Source organism: Salvelinus fontinalis, chromosome 8 (genome assembly GCF_029448725.1).
Source record: "Salvelinus fontinalis isolate EN_2023a chromosome 8, ASM2944872v1, whole genome shotgun sequence".
Taxonomy (NCBI): Eukaryota; Metazoa; Chordata; class Actinopteri; order Salmoniformes; family Salmonidae; genus Salvelinus; species Salvelinus fontinalis.
In genome coordinates, this window is record NC_074672.1 from 9,506,044 (window position 1) to 9,526,072 (window position 20,029).

The window sequence follows — 20,029 nt, forward strand, 5'->3', positions numbered from 1 at the left end:
CCGTCTGTGGGGTTGGGAACAGACCAGATAAAAACACATTTATTTCGCAAGATGGACAAAACATTTTGTAACAGATTACTTAAAAAGGAGAAGTTTGCTTTTTTTTCTCTTTTCTTTTTTTAAACAACCAAACCTCAACAAAAATGTATGTAAATAGAATGTTATAGAAGGGTCCAGACACCTTTTTTTGCGATTTCACTTGTTGAGAAACTTACCGCAACAGTGATTAATTTCCTTGTCCTCGTTGTGCAGTAAGTAAGCTCTGGAAAACATGAACAAATGATCCAAAAACACCCAAGTACCTCCTTTCAGAAACGGATCTTAAGATGTTGTACACATGAAATTGTCATTCCGAACTTATTCCACAACAAAATGGAAGATAATGTTGTGGATAAAGTTCAGAATGACAATTTCATGTGTACAACATCTTAAGAACTGCAACATTATACTGAGAGCTTTTCCGTTTCTAAAAGGAGGTACTTGGGTGTTTTTGGAGCTGTTGCTCATGTTTTTTTTATAGAGCCCCCATACCGCACAACGAAGAAATTAATTCACTGGTTGGGGTACTTCTCAAAAACAAGTGAAATCGCAAAAAAATAATGTGTCTGTACCCTTCTATAACATTCCATTTACATTAAACTGGTCCTAAAAAAGATAAATTATCCTTGAAAGCATTCAGGTATAATGAATGCATTGTGATGCCTTTGCAATGCATTTGCTGAGCATGTATGACCCCTTTAATAATCTCATAATGATTCCTGTCTTTTAATTCTACATACGTTTCCATTCCTCGATTTCCAGCTCACGGCTCTCAAAGCTCTGGTCGTAGGGGTCAGCCTCAGGCTCGTCATCAGGGTCGTGGTACTGGGAGAAGTAGGGGTGGGCCAGAGCCTCGGCAGCCGTTATCCTCTCATCTGTGTCCAGAACCAACATCTTCTCCAGCAGGTCCACAGCTACAGGAAGCAGAACATCATCAATATTAATAGGGTCAGTTCGGACTAGGATCAGTGACAGGCATTGGCTGCCCGCTGCTGGAAAGGTGTTTTTTACAGACAGACCATGAATGGAGAGCGTAAGGACACAGATAGAACAATTAGCCAGATATTTCACCGGATGTATAAATGTGAAGCATCCGGGTTGGCGTTTCCACTCACTACCAAGTAACTTTTTGATTGGTTTTCATATGCGCAACGTCCCCCACGCTTCCTCGTCAATTTGCCATGCCCCCACTAAAGGTAAACAAGCCAAGCTAAAGTTAGGTAACTAACTAAAAACTCCGATGGCACATTCTGACAAGGAGATAGAGACGGCACTGCCACAGTAACGGCCAATTTAGCGATTTAATAGGCGCAACTTTAAAATGTTTGCATTTGTGCAAGGGGAGGATGTATTGGCAGTCTTGCCAAGGGGGAAAGCCTCATTTACCAGCTAGCTAGCTAGTTCTTGTCTTCAAGAACCTAGGAAAACAGCCTCCAATTCTGACAGTCGTTTCCCCACTAAAGGCTGTGGTGGATGGAGGACCAAATCCACGAGGCAGAAGCCCTGGGTCTCAGAGCAGTGGTTGTGGAGGAAGACAAGAACGTGATATGGAATGGTGCATGCGACCTTGTCTTCGAAAGTCCAGAGAGCTGGTTGGGGAAGACAGGGAGAGATATTTTGGCCTCAGTCCTATACAACTTCAAAACCATTGTAATTGTTGTGGATGAAGTCCATATGACCTACATATGGTATATACAATGACCAAGAACTGTACTTCGACGGTATAGAATGGCACTGCGATGAATACATGTAATGTCGGAATGTAAATGATAATGACGCACCAGTGAATGAACGTTTTGTATTTGTAGAAATGTAATGAGTAAGAAGTGTTTGTTTGCATGAACTGTTCGCATAATAGGCCTATAAGATATTGAATATTCTAAATAAAGTGATAGAACTGCATCATGAATGACTCAGTGACAGGAAGCACAACCGCCAAAGAGACACTACAGAAAGTACTTTTATTGGATTAAACTATGGGAACCTCACACAACATTTGCCTATACAAGAACTAGCATAGTAATCAAATGTGCGTCAAAATCTTTATATTGTTACCAATTATACATTTATTCTGAATGAGGATGGGAATTAAGAATGTATAGCCTTTTGATGACAGTCAGTGCTAACAATATCTTTCTGTAGAGGTTAGGGCTCAAAATGAAAACCTTTCAGGAGTTTCAGCAAGCTTAGAGAAGTGTGTTCCTTGGTGAAAGAAGATGAGATTACTATATATGAGCATATGATGTTCAAAAGTGGCATCAGTCCACAATTATTTGAGTGACAGAGTTATACATAACCCATGTTGAGAAGGCATCCCTTACACTATAGGTTATAGCCCATGTCGACTGGCTATTTTACTAGGGGCCATCGCCACACACAGATAGTCTTCAAAGTGAAACGATGTAAAACAAAAATCTTTAATGACATGGAATCACTGGTCACTTTAATAATGGAACACTAGTCACTTTAATAACATTTATATACTGCTTTACTCATTTCATATTGTCATGACTGTCCTGAGGATCCAATGGGTCAGATCAGCTTGGAATAGCTTATGCAGCTGCCAACACAAATATGTTGACACATTTACTCCGACATCATGCAAATTAACATCCCCACTGCATTCAAGCAGCTGATTCTGACCAGGCCAAAGAAATTACAAGAGCGATAGGTAGGCTGTTTATATATTTTTTAGTCTGTGGTTTAGAATAGGGGGTTTCAGCACCTCGTGAAAGTGACCGAGCCATGTTATGAACTTCCCTCTTGCACCCATTTCAGCAAAATGGTAGTACCCGCTCTATATAAGCAAGACAAAGCCAAAGACTTAAATGAATTGGCCAATGCACCCTGTATTGCGCTTATGTAACAGTGACAGCCCATCACACCAGAGTGGGAGAAGTACCATGCTATAGACACATGCCCTTTATGAGTCACAAGTGTCCATCTGGCATTGAAGGAAAAATCCACTAGAATGGCACTCTAACTAGTAATTACTAGTGGGCAACTCATCTATCATCCGGAGGAAATCGCTCCCACATGCCTCTGTTGTCACTAAGGAAATTACCTTTAACAGCATTTTCTGCAGTTAAATGCAACAAAACATAATTTAGAAAAAGCAATCCATACAAATGACATGAATGCATCCAACTGGTATTTGCTGGTAAATTCCCACCTCACACATGGTTATAAATGCATCAGAGTGGAAACTTGAGAAGCCCAAGATAACAATCCTGGCACAACAGACAATGCCAGGAACATTGTGAATGCTGAACATTGTTATAAACCAAAACCACAATACGTACCAAAATGTGGGTTTGGTGAACCGTTACACCCAAAAACGCATGGGTGATTCACATCATTGCCCTAGTATGTCAACAGAGGACATCCAAGAAGGAAAATTAATAACTTCAGGGGGGGTAAGGAAATGCAAAGCCTATAAATAGATAACTAGTTTATGTATTATTAAACCATACATTTTATTAGCTAACTGATTTCGCGTTGATAGCAAGCTAGCTAATGTTAGCGATACTAGCTAATAGTGATGGAGAAAAAAAAGATGCACTAGTTACATATCGAGATAATATTTTTGACTACATATAGTACCGTTTTGACAATATCGCAATATAATTTGAGCTAGTTTGCTGTACCTGGTCCAAAACGTCAGGTTGCAATTCTCTAATGCCATTTGTTTTAGTGTAGAAGGGTTGTTATAACATTTTGAAAATGTTTTCCTACTCCGAAGGTTTGCGTTAGCTAGCTGTGTGTTTGCTTATCCCGGAAGAGCTGAATGGAAGCGAAAGGACTGGTGCAATCCTATGTAAAACAATAGATTATGATTTGTTTAATTCAAAACAGTGACATCCAACCAGCGTAATAGAGTGCCGCCTTGAAGTCTGAAGGTACAGCCCCTCCATTATCAACGTTTCGTGCTGACACATCAAAGCAGCCGATACAGCGCCTCAAGTCAGGAAGACTTTAAGAGCTGGATGTCAGCCAGACTAGAGGAAGTGTCGGAATGCTGTTACATTCAAAGTCTAAGATGCTTTTTGAATATGGCCACAAGAGGTCATCAGGTGGTGACTCCTTTCTTTCATTATCATCACAAATTGGTTACATCGTCGGGTCTAACTTACATGTGACCAAGTGTTTTGAGTGTAGGATCATGATTCCAACATTACCTTGTGGGTTGGCACCGATGAACACGTCAGAGAAATTCCTCTTGGGCATCTGTGGCAAGGAGTTGATGTAGTTCCTGGCCTGTCAACCAACGGGTGTGAAGAGATCGGAAGGAAGAGGTCAATAGAACCCTAACCTAACGTACCAAGACTAAAATAAAAGCCTGAGCAGAGTTCCCACATCCAGTTTTCAGCAGAAAAGGAAGCTAGGTTGAAGATAGCTCAAAACTGGATGCATCTGGTTGTTGTCAACTCCACTAAGGGTGATTGAACCCAAACAAGACTGCATCCCAAATGGCCCCCCATTACCTATATATAATTATAACCTATATAATCCACTACTTTTAAACCACGTCCCATAGGTCTCTGGTCAAAAGTAGTGCACTATGAAGGGAATAGGGAGCCACAAGATGCCGACCATATTTTTGGTTAATTGGACCCGTTTCCTAACCCAGATTAATGCTACTGGACAAAAAAATCATGATCAAGTTGTCTTAATCTTGGTTTGGGAAAGTGGCCACTCATTCTGTATTCAGAAAGTAATAATTATGATTAGCACTAGTTGGTACCATATCAGACACAAGGGCATGTCCAAATAGCACCCTACTCCCTGGGAATAGGGTGCTATTTGGGACAAGGACAAGGATTAGAGAGGCCCTCATCAGAAATGTGAGTAGATTTATTCAGAACCATATTGGTCTGAACAACATTGGCAAGTGTGGATTAATTATAAGCACCAAGGGTTTAATTGCAGACTTGAAAGAAAGCAGTAGGAGAAGAGTTTTATAACCGAGTAGTGTTTATTTGATTCCAGTACTTATGTAATGTAGCTACGATATACTCAATCAGTTCCAATTTCAAAAAGAGGAACTGCAATTCTGCTATTTTCAGGTCCTTCTTCCCTTACCACTCATCAGTTGAGTGTTTCAATTCAAACCAATTCTGGCTCAGGCAAAATGTTTGTTAGTATGCAATGTTAGGTATATTTATGCTTTATAACACTCTTATGGCAAACCAAACATTACGAGGCAAGAGAGTAGTTGCTGCTGGACTTGCATTCACGTGCAGCAACCACTCAGTGGTTATAATAAAAGGGATGTGGGTAGTAGAGAATAGAAACCTACAACTCTAAAAAAGCAGTGCCTCCAAAATATAAGATGCAACATGTATTGTATGTTTGTCTACTTCCTTATAATATGGAGGCAAATATCCTCTTAGGGAGGTTTTAATATTGTGGCCCTGGGCATGTGGCTCTGCTCTCAGCTAGATGTAAGGGAGGTGGTTTGGTCTAATCAGGGTTGGGGTCAATTCAGTCAACTCTTGAAGTAAAATTGCAATTTTCAGTTTACTTCCTGAATTGCCTTTGAATTTACCCCAATCCCGGAGCTAACAGTCTTGTGGCGTGCAGGTTCGAGGACCCTGGTTTGAATCCTGAGTTGGCCCCATAGAGAATGTATTGAATAATTTGGTCCTGCTCACCTCGTGGCTGGGCATCCTGCTTATTAGAGAGACTGGGGGCGTTCCTGTCAGACGCATTATCTGCTGAAGCTGGTTTATATCTATCAGGTATGGGTCAAGGGTATCAGTACAGACAGCAGTATAGCAGAGACATTAACAAGCAGCTAGTCAGTGGGGGACCTGAAGACTCACGTTAGCACCCCAAGCTAATGCATAGCCCAGGCTTTAGCTCAGCGGGCTAACAGTCTCCCAGTCAATAGAAGACCTGAAGACTTGCGTTTGCTCCCTGAGCTAAGGCCTGGCTCTCTGGCCTAGGCTTTAGCTCAGCGGGCTAACACAGTTTCCAATAGGAGTTTTATGGTATGGCTCAACTCCTAAGAGGCTCTGCAAAAAGGTAATAGTGCCATCTTTGGAAGGGAAGGTAAAAAAAGAAAAAAAAGAGGGTAAGATTGTATAGGCGTGTGTAAGACAGATTGGTAACATGCTTCAGGTTATGATAGAGAAGAAAATATTTTCAATTAGTCAGGAAAAAGTCAAGTTAATCAAACATAGGAGTAAAACCTGAACTTTGAACATATGTTAATTTATGCAAGTGAAGAAGCAGTATTCAAATCAATACGGGTCTTGCATTTGACCCCATCTCACAAAGAAAGACTTGAGGATGTGAACAACATAGCATGCTTTAAAAATGGTAGTTGGTGTTGAAGATTATAAGAACACACTTCATAAATAAAATTTAAAAATCACATTTTTGCAAATTAAGCAACAAATGACCTTGCAGTATAGTAACTGTGTGTATAACTCACAGACTCTGAAGAGATTTTCATCAAGAGCTCAGGCTCTGGCATCCCGACGAGCAGCATTATTAGCTTCAACTGATCAATGTCTAACAGGTACCGTGTGTAAAGGAACAACAGGAGCTGGAAGGGGAGAGGAACCGGCAAGAACTACTGACCTGTCTTCAGGTCAGTATTTGTTGTCTTAAAAATAACTGAGCTGTGCTTGATTGAGCTTGCCTGGCACAATGGAACCAAGAACAGTCACAAAAACCACCCATTGAATAAATCAAATGTAACATACCTTTATAAACTACACTGAGTGTACAAAACATTAAGGACACTTGCTCGTTCCATGACCGACTGACCAGGTGAAAGCTATGATCCCTTATTGATGTTACTTTTTAAATCCACTTCAATCATTATAGATAAAGGGGAGGAGACAGGTTGAATAAGAATTTTTAAGCCTTGAGACAATTGAGAAATGGATTGTGTACGTGTGCCATTCAGAGGGTGAATGGGCAAGACAAAAGATTTAAGTGCCTTTGAACGGGGTATGGTAGTAACGCATGTTAGCCACCCCACTATATCAGGTAAATGGAAAATGACAATGTATAAGCGTGATGTCAGGGAAAGCTGTGTGCGCAAGTTAACGTTTCCAAAAGATAACCAAACAAAAACATAATTTCTTTTATGATACGTGTTTGAACTGTCATGTGCATTAGTAGCACAATTTCTATCTTATTTACAGTTGTTTGTTGACTTCTCCATATTAATGTTGGTTTTAAGTTTAGCTGACCTTTCTTAGCGGATGTACAATCAATTGCACACTTGCAAACTATATCAAAAACGAGGGCTGAGGGTCTCACGTTGCAAACTTCCCTTGCTTGGCTAATCATTTGGACCAACGACAAAGATGGCCACGGGGATTCTCCCAAGGGCATTAGGCGAGGGTAAGTGGAGGAGGGTGTGTCTTTAATGAGCTTGAAACACAGTCCTGGTCTGACTTCCTGTAGTGCTCAGAGGCTTGCATATTCCGTTTGAGGGAACGGATTGGACACAGGAGATTTGCTCGCTCCTCCTTCACATTCTGGAAAGGAGGGGGGCACTAGGCCGCCAGCTCAATGGCTTGGTTGATATGGGGTGATAAAACCTTAGGCAAAAAGTTTGGATTGGACCATAAGGTCACACCAAGGTTCTTTGCCTTCCATTGTAGATGGAGCAGTGGGAAGTTTGCTCTGAGGCCAACAGGTCCACATGTGCTGTTCCAACCCGCTGCCATATCTTCACTACTTGTGGGTGAAGTCTCCATTCCCCCAGGGCCAGTTTCTGTCGTGACAAGGAACCCGCCACCTCGTTCACCTTACCTGGGAGATGAATGGCTTGTATTGTCTGATCGTATTAGGACATGTTTGTTTGAGACAGAAAGTGTTTCAGGGCGAGGTAAACTATTTGAAGTACTAGCACGTTGATGTGCTCTTTCCACCAGCAGGGGCACCCCTCTCCCCGTATAGACCTGTGTTGCCACACTGCTCCCCCAGCCTGTTAGTGAAGCCTCCTTTCTTCAGAACCAGGGAACAGGTTGAGTAAAAGCTATCTTGCTGTTCTGATGCTTTTACTCGTGATCGCGACCTTCTCCAGGAGAGTTGTAATCTCCTGGCTGAGGGTGCAAGCTCTCACCTTCACAGGCAGGATGGTGCAGTTAATGCAAAGGTCAGAGAGGGCCTCTTGCAGGTGGCCAATGCATAGGCAGGCGGGGCACAGATCATGACCATGTTCTACTTGAAGTTCAGAGCCACAAGAGCAGCAGCCATGCATACCCAGCATCATGGTGATGTGGTATTCTCACAGCTCAGAATGAACTAATTGAATAGTAACCGGAGACTATTACAGCAGCTACCACAATACACAGTAAAGGTAGAGAGTAGGGATGCACGACATATCGGTGAACATATCGGAATCGGACGATATTAGCTAAAAATGCCAACATCGACCCGATGTCTAGTTTAACACCAGTGTGCAAAAGACAATTTCAGCCAGACAACTCAAAGGCGAAATCCATTAAAGCCAAGATAATGGAATTCATTGCCCTTGACAATCAACCATTCTCTGTCTTGGGTGATGTTGGCTTTCGTCGACTGGTCGAGCACCGGTACACACTACCAAGTGCACTGTTTTTCAGATGTTGCCCTTCTGGAGTTACACAGTAATAGCGTCACAACTGACATGTGGACCAGTGATGTCAGCCCCATGAGCATGCGGAGTCTGACAGCAGAGTGGGTCGACGAGGATTTCCGACTGAGGAAAGGCGTATTGCATGCTCAGGAATGTGCTGGTTGTCATACCGCTGCTGCCATTTCAATAGAATTTGAGAACATGTTTGAAACATGAACACACTAGCTAGCTCCATTCAAACAACTGACTGGAGAAATAAGCTCATCAACTGCGCCTGCAGCAGACGTGATACCCTCTGATGGTGTCGCCACCATGCTAGATGCTACGTACAAGAACCGCTACTTCGACGCAGACAAGAAACAGGGTTTATGTGAAATGTTACACAGCTGGACAAGATGAAAACGGACACAGTGACAGTGTGCACCGAGGAAGAGCGGCCACAGACAGACAGAGCTGAAAGTTCACTGCTTGACGTGTATGATGAAATCCTGGTTGAGACTAAAACGACTGAACAAATGAACAACGAAACAGCACTAGCAAGTAAGTGAAAGAAATAGGTTTTGATTATGTTTTACTGGTAATGGGGACATACGTGAATACCAACAAAACAACTTTTTGGTCAGTTAAGAACAAATTCTTATTTACAATGACAGCCTACACCGGCCAAACCTGGACAACGCTGGGCCAATTGTGCGCCGCTCTATGGGACTCCAATCACGGCCAGATGTGATACAGTCTGGATTCGAACCAGGGACTGTAGTGACGCCTCTTGCACTGAGATGCAGTGCCTTAGGTCGCTGCATCCATGTGTGTGTGTTAACTATTTAACTGTACTAGAATTTTTAAAAGGCCGCAAAAATTGTAAATATCGGTTATCGGTCAAAAAAAATTATTTCTGGTGAGCCGAGCTACAACCACAGGGCTGAAGCAGTCCAAATCTCACGGCGTATAGCTGGCTAGGCTAACAACCTTCCTAGACGGTGTGCGCGCTATGAGACGCGCTTATCTAGGGAAAGTGACCCATTAAATAGTCGAAGGACGACTAGTGCCCGGTGGCCTCGATAACGAGCATGGTAATGGAGGATATCTTGACAAGGTTAGCACCGGAGTATGATGGCCAACACACAATAGCTGGTGGGCTAAGTCAGTACAAGACAAGGAAGCCCGATATCCTCCGATAAAAGGGATAGGTAGGGGAGAGCTGTCACACAGCCTTAGAGGTCGTATTTCTGTTGGTAACAGACTGACAGTACACACAAATCGCACTGAGTTTAGCTTACCCTACCGAGACCTAAGAAGAACCAAAAAACTGAACAGCGGCTCAGTCAACTTACGCAATACCGCTAAGCTAACTTTGCGAGAAGAAATAATAGACAGTGTGTGGTCTGACCTACGGTTTAATATGAACCTCTGGGGCCCGTCCTCCCATGGCGTGACTTTGCTGTTATTATTACTCGACCTGCGTGGAGCGCGAGGGATATAATCCATACTTTCAACCGTACTGGCGGTCTGAAAGGTATGAAGTAGAACCAAAGGATCATTTTCCTAATAGCCTATATGAAATGTATTTATTAGGCTGTTAGAACGTTGACGTTTAAAAGACTCGTCATTTGCTCCAAGGTGGGTGCCTCGAGGCCAGACTTTTCTAGGGTTACTGTGTTAAAGTAGAGGTGGTTGGCATCTAACAGACAATGGAAGGAGGCTTGGACGCCAGAGAAAACAAGACTTTTAGAGACCCAAGTTCGGAGAGGTAGAAATTAGTGTGGCCACAGAAACTGACGAACTAGGAGACCCTCTACAATACATGCTGCAGGGAGAGCGGCAAAACAGAGCTGAAAGGAGAAGAAGCACCACCTGAGGCACCATAGAGGGATTAGTTGTGCAGAACAAGTTAGGAACATAGAAGAGCTTTAGCTTAGAACACAGTTTAGGACACGCACTGTCAGCAATCTTCTGCTACTGTCTGGACCTGCAAAAAGCTGTTTGAAATGCGTATGTCAAACAATCAATAGCAGCATGATTCTGTGTGTACTCTGGTCCTATCCGATGTGATTCAGCAAGGACAAATTATTGTGTGGGAATCTCACCACCAACCACTAAGACTGTGTCAGTGACAGAAACAGTGGTTGAATGGGTAGGCCAGGCCAGGCATACTCACAGAATGGAGTGGGCTTCGGCATAGGTACTCATATTAGACCCATAGTAGGGTAACTGAGGTAAGGGCAATGAAAGGATACGGTCAGTACCGGGAAACAGCGTTCTGCCAGTGAGGAGTTCAGCCATGATGCATCCCACAGACCAAATGTCCACTGTAACATATAGAGGTGATCAGAAAGATGTTCAGTATGTCCATTCACAGTGTTCTGCTATTATGACATCCACATGATAGGAACGTTGGCCCAGGATCACAAGTACATCAACAATTTGTAACCTAAATGTGTAACTCGTAAACGTGTCTGCAGTGAGCAGATGCAGGCTGTCTAAACCACTCAGAGGCTCTACCGACTGTACCTGTCATGTTGTAGTGCATCCAGTTCAGCATGATCTCTGGGGCCCGGTACCAGCGTGTGGCAACGTAACCCGTCATCTCGTCGTCAGTGTGCCGCGCCAGCCCAAAGTCCAGGATCTGAGGAGGACAGACACAACACAACCATGTGGTCCTGGCAAGATGGTTACCCTGAGGAAACTACACAGAAGGCACACATTGTCCTCTCCGTGCAGAAAATGTCACCGCCGATGTTACATCAGGGAGTGCTTGGTTACTCCCCTCAGGCATACTGAAACTCTTGTCTGGACTATTCAGGATGAACCCAGTTTGAATGAGTGGACCTATAATAAACTCCCTTACCTTCAGCTCACAGTCCTCATTTACAGCCAGGTTGCTGGGTTTCAGGTCCTAAAGAGTGATGGGAGATAAGACATATTGTTACAGCTGAGCTGCATATGGACGAGGCCAGATCTGAATGGGCCTTCTCAATTGAGTCTAGATTCTCTAAAACCAAACCCCCATGATCTGTAGAAGTGCTTCTGCAGGACGTCCACAGTGCTTCTTCAAGACTAAGTAAATCTCTAATTGATCTACTCTAATGTTATTCTCAGATCAGTTCTTTCTAAACAGCAGCCCTGAACCACCGACTCAGTCATGGTCAAAAACAGAGGTCCCGTTTATGGTTTTAATTCCTCTGCCATTTAGAGTGTTTGCTTAAGGAGCGAGCCTGGGCCCGAGTCCTCTATGTGAAAGCGAAGCAAGCAGCCAAGTCTTGAATTAAAACTGGTTTATAAACTGTAGCTCCTTCTGACAAGTATGATAGATTTTTTTACTTGTCTGAAAGCTCAAGTCACTTGTCCAAAATAAAATTTCTGTAACACCACGGGCCAACAAGGTGACTGAAAATGGTGTTGTACAACGCAAGGAACCACTTACTGGTCTAATCTGGTATAACCTCATGCCATTGTGCCCTTGAGCAAGGCACTTAACCCCCACAAAGTAAAATAACTGCACTGTTAGGCTACTATATAAACACATGGTTAACTCTCCATCTGGATAGCTACTGGGTGTTTTGATCCGACCCTACTGGAACACCCGAGTCAGCTTATCAAGGTCATGTTGAGCAGCTGGCTTTTTACAATGTAGTGTGTTAGAGCGGGGTTCAGATAAAAGCCTGCACACCCAGTAGCTCTCCTGGAGGATGTCAAATATTGCAATGTTACAAACACCAACAAAATGCTTTGTCTTTATAAAATAATTCCCTCGTTCAATGAATCCGGGATCAAACGGCTAAGGTAAGACACATCAAAGCAAGGTAGCTAACTAAGACATGTTTATCTTTAACCCCGTAAGGCTAAAATATTCAAGTTTCAGAAGAGATCTATTGACAGCAGGGCTTGACATTCAGGTACATTTGCCAGTGGCACACCGGGCCAGTACCACACCAGGCCAGTACCAAGTCAAAACTACTGGCCCGGGCCAAGATCACAGGAAAGCAAGTTATGCACGCGGAATTTCAATCTCGGGTGATTTCATGTTTCATTTGCAGTGGGCAAGTACCTTATATTATAGCCAACCATCAAGTCTTATTTTTCACTGATTGTTAGGAAAACAAAAACAAAATCCTCCCCCTTCTTGATGACATACAGCCTAATTAACATACAAAACAGTTTCAAATGTAATATTCCCCTACAGAAATGAGCCCAATAACATATTGATACATGGTCCATATTATCAGGCTGGTGTGCTATTTTAGCAATAATCATTCTCGCCTGATGCAGCATAGTGGCTACATGGCTGAAGCGAGGGGATCCCAAATGAATCTTCAAACATGGCTGCAGCATGTGGTTGCTCATCTGCATTGTTGGCTAATCATTAGCTAGATCAGACTTTAAAATATATCATCTAGTTGCTTGTTTAATGTATAAAAGAAAAACTCCCACTGACACTAATAAAATATAGATTTTTACTGTGTTTTTATAAATACAGTTTAATTGGGTGAATTTTACAGTGAATATAGGCCTACCGTTTATGCAATCGGACGAGTTTCACGCATAACAATTTTTTTTATTGTCATACCAGACAGACTAAAACGCTGCCAATTATGCAGTTGAGAAATAAATTGTACAGCACTGGAAAGCTGGAATCCCGCTCTTTTCAATAATTGCCATCAAAACTGTGATTGCGGACTTTTCCTGAAATTCCATTTAGGAATGTTGCGCGGTGACTGGGCTTATTATAACATTTATTTTTTTACACGCAGCAATCAAAGCTGTATGAGGAGTTGCACGCTCGACGCCCAACAGTTGATATTCCGCTTAAACTAGGCTGTGCGTGCGTGTGATAAATAAAATGCATAGCTCATTAACAGCTTAGGTAATAAAAAAAATCTGTTTTTTAAACAATTATATAGGACTACAGAATATCATTATTACAATATTTTTTGCGCCAGCCAAAGCGGTGCCTGTCAATACAAGGCACGAATACACTCTGATGCGCTCTGCAGAGATTGAGAACAGTACATCACGCGGGGGACACCAATAAAAATCTGATCGGATTAATTGTTTGATATTGTGATTGTATTTTTATTTACTTCAATCTATATTCTACTTGTCCAACTATATATTTTTTTTACTTGCCCTGGACAAGCGCTAATGTAGAGCACGGCCCTTGCAACGGCAGGATAGTGGGTTCGATTACCGAGACCGCCCGTACGTAAAATGTATGCACGTATGACTAAGTTTCTTTGGATACAAGAGTCAACTAAATGGCATATATTTCATAATATTATATTAATTAACAAGACACAGCGTCAGTCACAGAGAAGGACTGTTTCATTGTGGGCTCAATCATGGCAGAGCGGACTGAATTAAAAAGGGAGGAGACTTACTCTGTGAATGATATCTGCTGAGTGGATATACTGAGGAGATAGAGAAAGTGGAAAAAGAGCAAAGACATTAGATTACATCAATAATTAGGAGACACAAATCACAAGTTTAAACTGAGAGGTTTGTGGTTCTGAGGTACATCACAACAGGCAAAACTGGGTAAAATGACATTGGTATGACCAGCAACTGGTTTAAATGTAATTATGACTTAAATTCTATAAGTTTGTCTGCTGGGAATGTACACAATACTGTGAATGGCAGTTACTTTCAGTTATTTTGAGTTAGTTGAAGCATGATTAAAAAAGTCGAAGTCTGTGGTTTCACCTTTAACCCCCCAGAGGATCTGTCTGTCTGTGTGTGTCTGTGCGTTTCACCTTTAATCCCCGGAGGATCTGGTATATGAGGAACTGCACATGATCGTCTGTGAGTTTCTGACACTTGACTATGTTGTTGAGGTCTGCCCCCATCAGGTGGGTCACCAGGTACCTGCCAATCAGAACCAGACAGGAGCTCAAAACAAAACTACTCCACTGTATACGACATGCTACCATCTGTTTCTCACTGTTACATATTTCAGCCAGTTGAATGTTGTTCTTGATACCGTCTCGTTTTGACACGTCACATCAATGCTAATATGGCCAAAAGTAGCTAACTAATTCTAACCACAAATTGGTGCGAAGTGGCATAAACAACCCAAGTCCAGTGGGTTTGAAAGTTAAAAAACCATGAATGTATGGGCTAAGACATTGAAATACACCAACGCACATCGGCTTACGCCTTCATCAGGTCTGACATTAAAGGCATTTTACCTTTCAAACCCACATGAGTGCCTGGACTTGGATTTTATGGCAATTACAATTCCCCTCTAAGAGCACCTTTGGTTGTTGTGGAATACCTAAAGCGCTCCTGCTACTTCTTCTCTTCAACTGTAACAATGTATTTGAGAGACAAGTGCTTATTGGGAACAATTGGTTTTCAATAAACATTTGCAGACGAAATTCAGCTTACAAATTAAGCCAACCCCATCAGTTTGTGTCACGTGGTTGCGCAGCCCACCCGTCTATACATCAAGGGATTTGCCACCATGTCAATGTTCTCCCATATGTCTCCTATGAGTCAGCTGATACTGGTTGAGTAGCTGTTCCTTCTCCTCGCCCCCTTCCCCACACACTCCTCTGGAAGCTCCAGCTGGGCGAGTCATCCACAAATAATGTCATTAAAACACACAAACACACAGCCATTAAGTCCACTTATTTTTGTAATTCAAATCTAATCCCATAGTCGTTTAAACAGCTCCAAATAATGGTAAGCACTTCTGGGCGGAAAAAATATGAGCCAAAACATACAGCAGGAGCACATGGAGGCTTCACTCAGGTCTAGCTAGTTTGCTGTTCCACTGATAGATGAATGCTGCACTGTTCCCACACAGGAGGAACATCTTAAAATAACTCCCTGGTTAAACTGGACTTTGTTACTGCCCTCCTCCTATATTAGCCAACTGTTGGCAAAGACTGATCTGAGACCAGGCTACTTCAACATGACTGAGATCAAAGGCACAAACAGGGAGAGGGGGGGGGGTGACTCGAGCTGAAGGGTTCATGTTGAGGCCTGGAAAATTAGGTATATAAATAGTGAGTTCTCATCCCTGTTAATCCATGGAACTTTCCCACTGTATCCCCCCCCCCCTCCCCTGCATCTATCTATACAGGGGTAAAAGAGGAGCTATGAACAGTCTTTTGAGTCACATATTTTTGGAGCTGGGTTAGGGGAATCACCGCTACAGCACCTGCATACTGGGTTTTTCACGAACAGCAGTTAGAAAACCCCTCCCGTGTGCTCCTCTGTCCTGCATGCATGTGTGCTGTGTACACAGATATGCACGAGAAGAAAATAGGCAAGATTCCCAAATTAGGCGCCTGGCAGATTGTTTTTAGTCAAGCAATAGCAAATATATGCAGTGAATTCGTAAAGTATTTCAAACCCCTTTACTTTTCCCCCACATTTTGTTACATTACAGCCTTATTCTAAAATGGATTGAAAAAAAGTGTATTAAAAAAAGTAAGATCACATTTACATAAGTATTCAGACCCTTTGCTCAGTATTTTGTTGAAGCATCTTTGGCAGCGATTACAACCTAGAGTTCTTGGGTATGACGCTACAAGCTTGGCACACCTGTATTTGGGGAGTTTCTCCCATTCTTCTCCACAGATCCTCTCTAGCTCTGTCAGGTTGGATGGGGAGCGTCGCTGCACAGCTATTTTCAGGTCTCTCCAGAGATGTTCGATTGGGTTCAAGTCCGGGCTTTGGCTGGGCCACTCAAGGACATTCAGAGACTTGTCCCGAATCCACTCCTGCGTTGTCTTGGCTGTGTGCTTAGGGTTGTTGTCCTGTTGGAAGCTGAACCTTTGCCCCAGTCTGAGGTCCTGAGCAGGTTTTCATCAAGGATCTCTCTGTACTTTGCTACGTTCATCTTTCCCTCAATCCTGACTAGTCTCCCAGACCCTGCTGCTGAAAAACATCCCCACAGCATGTTGTTGCAACCACCACGCTTCACCGTATGGATGGGGCCACGTTTCCTCCAGATGTGACGCTTGGCATTCAGGCCAAAGCGTTCAATTTTGGTTTGATCAGATCAGAGAATCTTGTTTCTCGTGGTCTGAAAGACCTTTAGGTGCTTTTTGTCAAACCCCAAGCTGGCTGTCATGTGCCTTTAACTGAGGAGTAGCTTCCATCTGGCATGACTGGTGGAGTCCTGCAGAGATGTTTGTCCTTCTGGAAGGTTCTCCCATCTCCACAGAGGAACTCTGGAGCTCTGTCAGAGTGACTATCGAGTTCTTGGTCACCTCCCTGACCCTTCCCCCCAGATTGCTCAGTTTTGCCGGGCGGCCAGCTCTAGGAAGAGTATTGGTAGTTCCAAACTTCTTCCATTTAAGAATGGAGGCCAGTATGTTCTTGGGGACCTTCAATGCTGCAAAAAAAATGTGGTACCCTTCCCCAATCTGTGCCTTGACACAATCATGTTTCGGACCTCTACGGACAATTCCTTCGACCTCATGGCCTGGTTTTTGCTCTGACGTGGACTGTCAACTGTGGGACCTTGTATAGACAGGTGTGTGCCTTTCCAAATCATGTCCAAACAATTGAATTTACCACAGGTGGACTCCAATCAAGTTGTAGAAACTTTTCAAGAATGATCAATGGAAACAGGATGCACCTGAGCTCAATTGAGTCTCAGAAAAGGGTCTGAATAGTTATGTAAATAAGGTGTTTATTTTTAATGCACATTTGCAACAATTTCTAAAAGCCTTATTTTTGCTTTGTCAATATGGGGTCTTGTGTGTAGATTGATGGGGAATTTTCCCCCCCATTTAATCCATTTTAGAACAAGGTTGTAATGTAAAAAAATATGGAAAAGGGGAAGGGGTCTGAATGCACTGTGAACTAATCCATTGTGGAGGCCGGGACTAATCAAATCAAATGTTATTTGTCACATGCACCGAACACAACAAGTGTAGACCTTACTGTGAAATGCTTACTTACAAGCACTTAACCAACAATGCAGTTAAGAAAATACCTACAAAAGTAAGAAATAAATTAAGAAATAATTAATGCGCAGCAGTAAAATTACAATAGCGAGGCTATAATACAGGGGGTACCGGTACAAAGTCAATGTGTGGGGGCACCGGTTAGTCGAGGTAATATGTACAGTACATGTAGGTAGAGTTATTAAAGTGACTATGCATAGATAATAACAGAGTAAAAGCAGCGTAGAGGGGGGGGGGGGCAATGCAAATAGTATGGGTGGCCATTTGATTAGATGTTGAGGGGTTTTATGGCTTGGGGGTAGAAGCTGTTTAGAAGTCTCTTGAACCTAGACTTGGCGCTCCAGTACTACTTGCCGTGCGGTAGCAGAGAGGACGGTCTATGACTAGAGTGGCTGGAGTATGACTATTTTTAGGGCCTTCCTCTGACACCGCCTGGTATAGAGGTCCTGGATGGCAGAATGCTTGGCCCTGGTGATGTAATGGGCCGTACGCACTACCCTCTGTAGTGCCTTGCAGTCGGAGGCCGAGCAGTTGCCATACCAGGCAGTGATGCAACTAGAGGTCGACCGATTATGATTTTTAACGCCGATACCGATTATTGGAGGAACAAAAAAAGCCGATACCAATTTTAAAAAACAACAACAAAAAAAACAAAAAAAGGCCAATTTCTTTTTATTTATTTGTAATAATGACCATTACAACAATACTGAATGAACAATTAACACTTATTTTAACTTAATATTATACATCAATAAAATCAATTTAGCCTCAAATAAATAATGAAACATGTTCAATTTGGTTTAAATAATGCAAAAACAAAGTGTTGGAGAAGAAAGTAAAAGTGCAACATGTGCAATATAAGAAAGCTAACGTTTAAGTTCCTTGCTCAGAACATGAGAACATATGAAAGCTGGTGGCTCCTTTTAACATGAGTCTTCAATATTCCCAGGTAAGAAGTTTTAGGTTGTAGTTATTATAGGACTATTTCTCTCTATATGATTTGTATTTCATATACCTTTGACTATTGGATGTTCTTATAGGCACTTTAGTATTGCCAGTGTAACAGTATAGCTTCCATCCCTCTCCTCACCGCTACCTGGGCTCGAACCAGGAACACATCGACAACAGCCACCGTCGAAGCAGCGTTACCCATGCAGAGCAAGGGGAACAACTACTCCAAGTCTCAGAGCGAGTGAAGTTTGAAATGCTATTAGCGCGCACCCCGCTAACCATTTAACATCTGTTACACCAGTCTAATCTCGGGAGTTGATAGGCTTGAAGTCATAAACAGCGTAATAGCTGCTGGCAAACGCACAAAAGTGCTGTTTAAATGAATGCTTACGAGCCTGCTGCTGCCTACCATCGCTCAGTCAGACTGCTCTATCAAATCATACACTTAATTATAACATAATAACACACAGAAATACGAGCCTTAGGTCATTAATATGGTCGAATCCGGAAACTATCATATCAAAAACAAAGTGTTTATTCTTTCAGTGAATTACGGAACCGTTCCGTATTTTTTCTAATGGGTGGCATCCATCAGTCTAAATATTCCTGTTACATTGCACAACCTTCAATGTTATGTCATAATTACGTAAAATTCTGGCAAATTAGTTCGCAATGAGCCAGGCGGCCCAAACTGTTGCATATACCCTGACTCTGCGTGCAATGAACGCAAGAGAAGTGACACAATTTCACCTGGATTTCTTTTCGCTAAATATGCAGGTTGAAAATATATACTTCTGTGTATTGATTTTAAGAAAGGCATTGATGTTTATGGTTAGGTACACGTTGTTGCAACGACAGTCCTTTTTCGCGAATGTGCACTGCATCGATTATATGCAACGCAGGACACACTAGATAAACTAATAATATCATCAACCATGTGTAGTTAACTAGTGATTATGATTGATTGATTGTTTTTTATAAGATAAGTTTAATGCTAGCTAGCAACTTACCTTGGCTTCTTACTGCATTCGCGTAACAGGCGGGCTCCTCGTGAGGCAGGGGGTTAGAGCGTTGGACTAGTTAACCGTAAGGTTGCAAGATTGAATCCCTGAGCTGACAAGGTAAAAATCTGTCGTTCTGCCCCTGAACAAGGCAGTTAACCTAGGCCGTCATTGAAAATAAGAATGGGTTCTTAAACTGACTTGCCTAGTTAAATAAAGGTGTAAAAAAAAATAAAAAAAATACTATTTATTTTAAAAATCGGCATCCAAAATTACCGATTTCCGATTGTTATGAAATCGGCCATACTTAAATCGGCCATTCCGATTAATCGGTCGACCTCTAGATGCAACCCATCAGGATGCTCTCGATGGTGCAGCTGTAGAACCTTTTGAGGTTCTGAGAACCCATGCCAAATCTTTTCAGTCTCCTGAGGGGGAATAGGTTTTGCCGTGCCCTCTTCATGACTGTCTTGGTGTGCTTGGACCATGTTAGTTTGTTGGTGATGTGGACACCAAGGAACATGAAGCTCTCA

General features: G+C 42.5%; 1 protein-coding gene across 2 annotated transcripts in view; it reads right to left on the minus strand.

Annotated features, from left to right (window-relative positions):
- Positions 1–20,029, minus strand: part of LOC129860492 (mitogen-activated protein kinase 14A) — a 33,979-nt gene that overhangs the window by 4,763 nt on the left and 9,187 nt on the right. Inside the window, exons 4-11 of one of the 2 annotated variants that reach the window (XM_055930914.1) lie at positions 14,374–14,485; positions 14,002–14,031; positions 11,472–11,519; positions 11,135–11,249; positions 10,861–10,932; positions 5,694–5,773; positions 4,218–4,296; positions 780–953 (exon numbers count right to left, since the gene is read on the minus strand). In XM_055930914.1, the coding sequence (XP_055786889.1) occupies positions 780–953; positions 4,218–4,296; positions 5,694–5,773; positions 10,861–10,932; positions 11,135–11,249; positions 11,472–11,519; positions 14,002–14,031; positions 14,374–14,485 (710 nt within the window). Of the gene's footprint in view, positions 1–779; positions 954–4,217; positions 4,297–5,693; positions 5,774–6,478; positions 6,559–10,860; positions 10,933–11,134; positions 11,250–11,471; positions 11,520–14,001; positions 14,032–14,373; positions 14,486–20,029 lie in introns of both variants that reach the window. The other variant, XM_055930913.1, reaches the window with a different exon arrangement.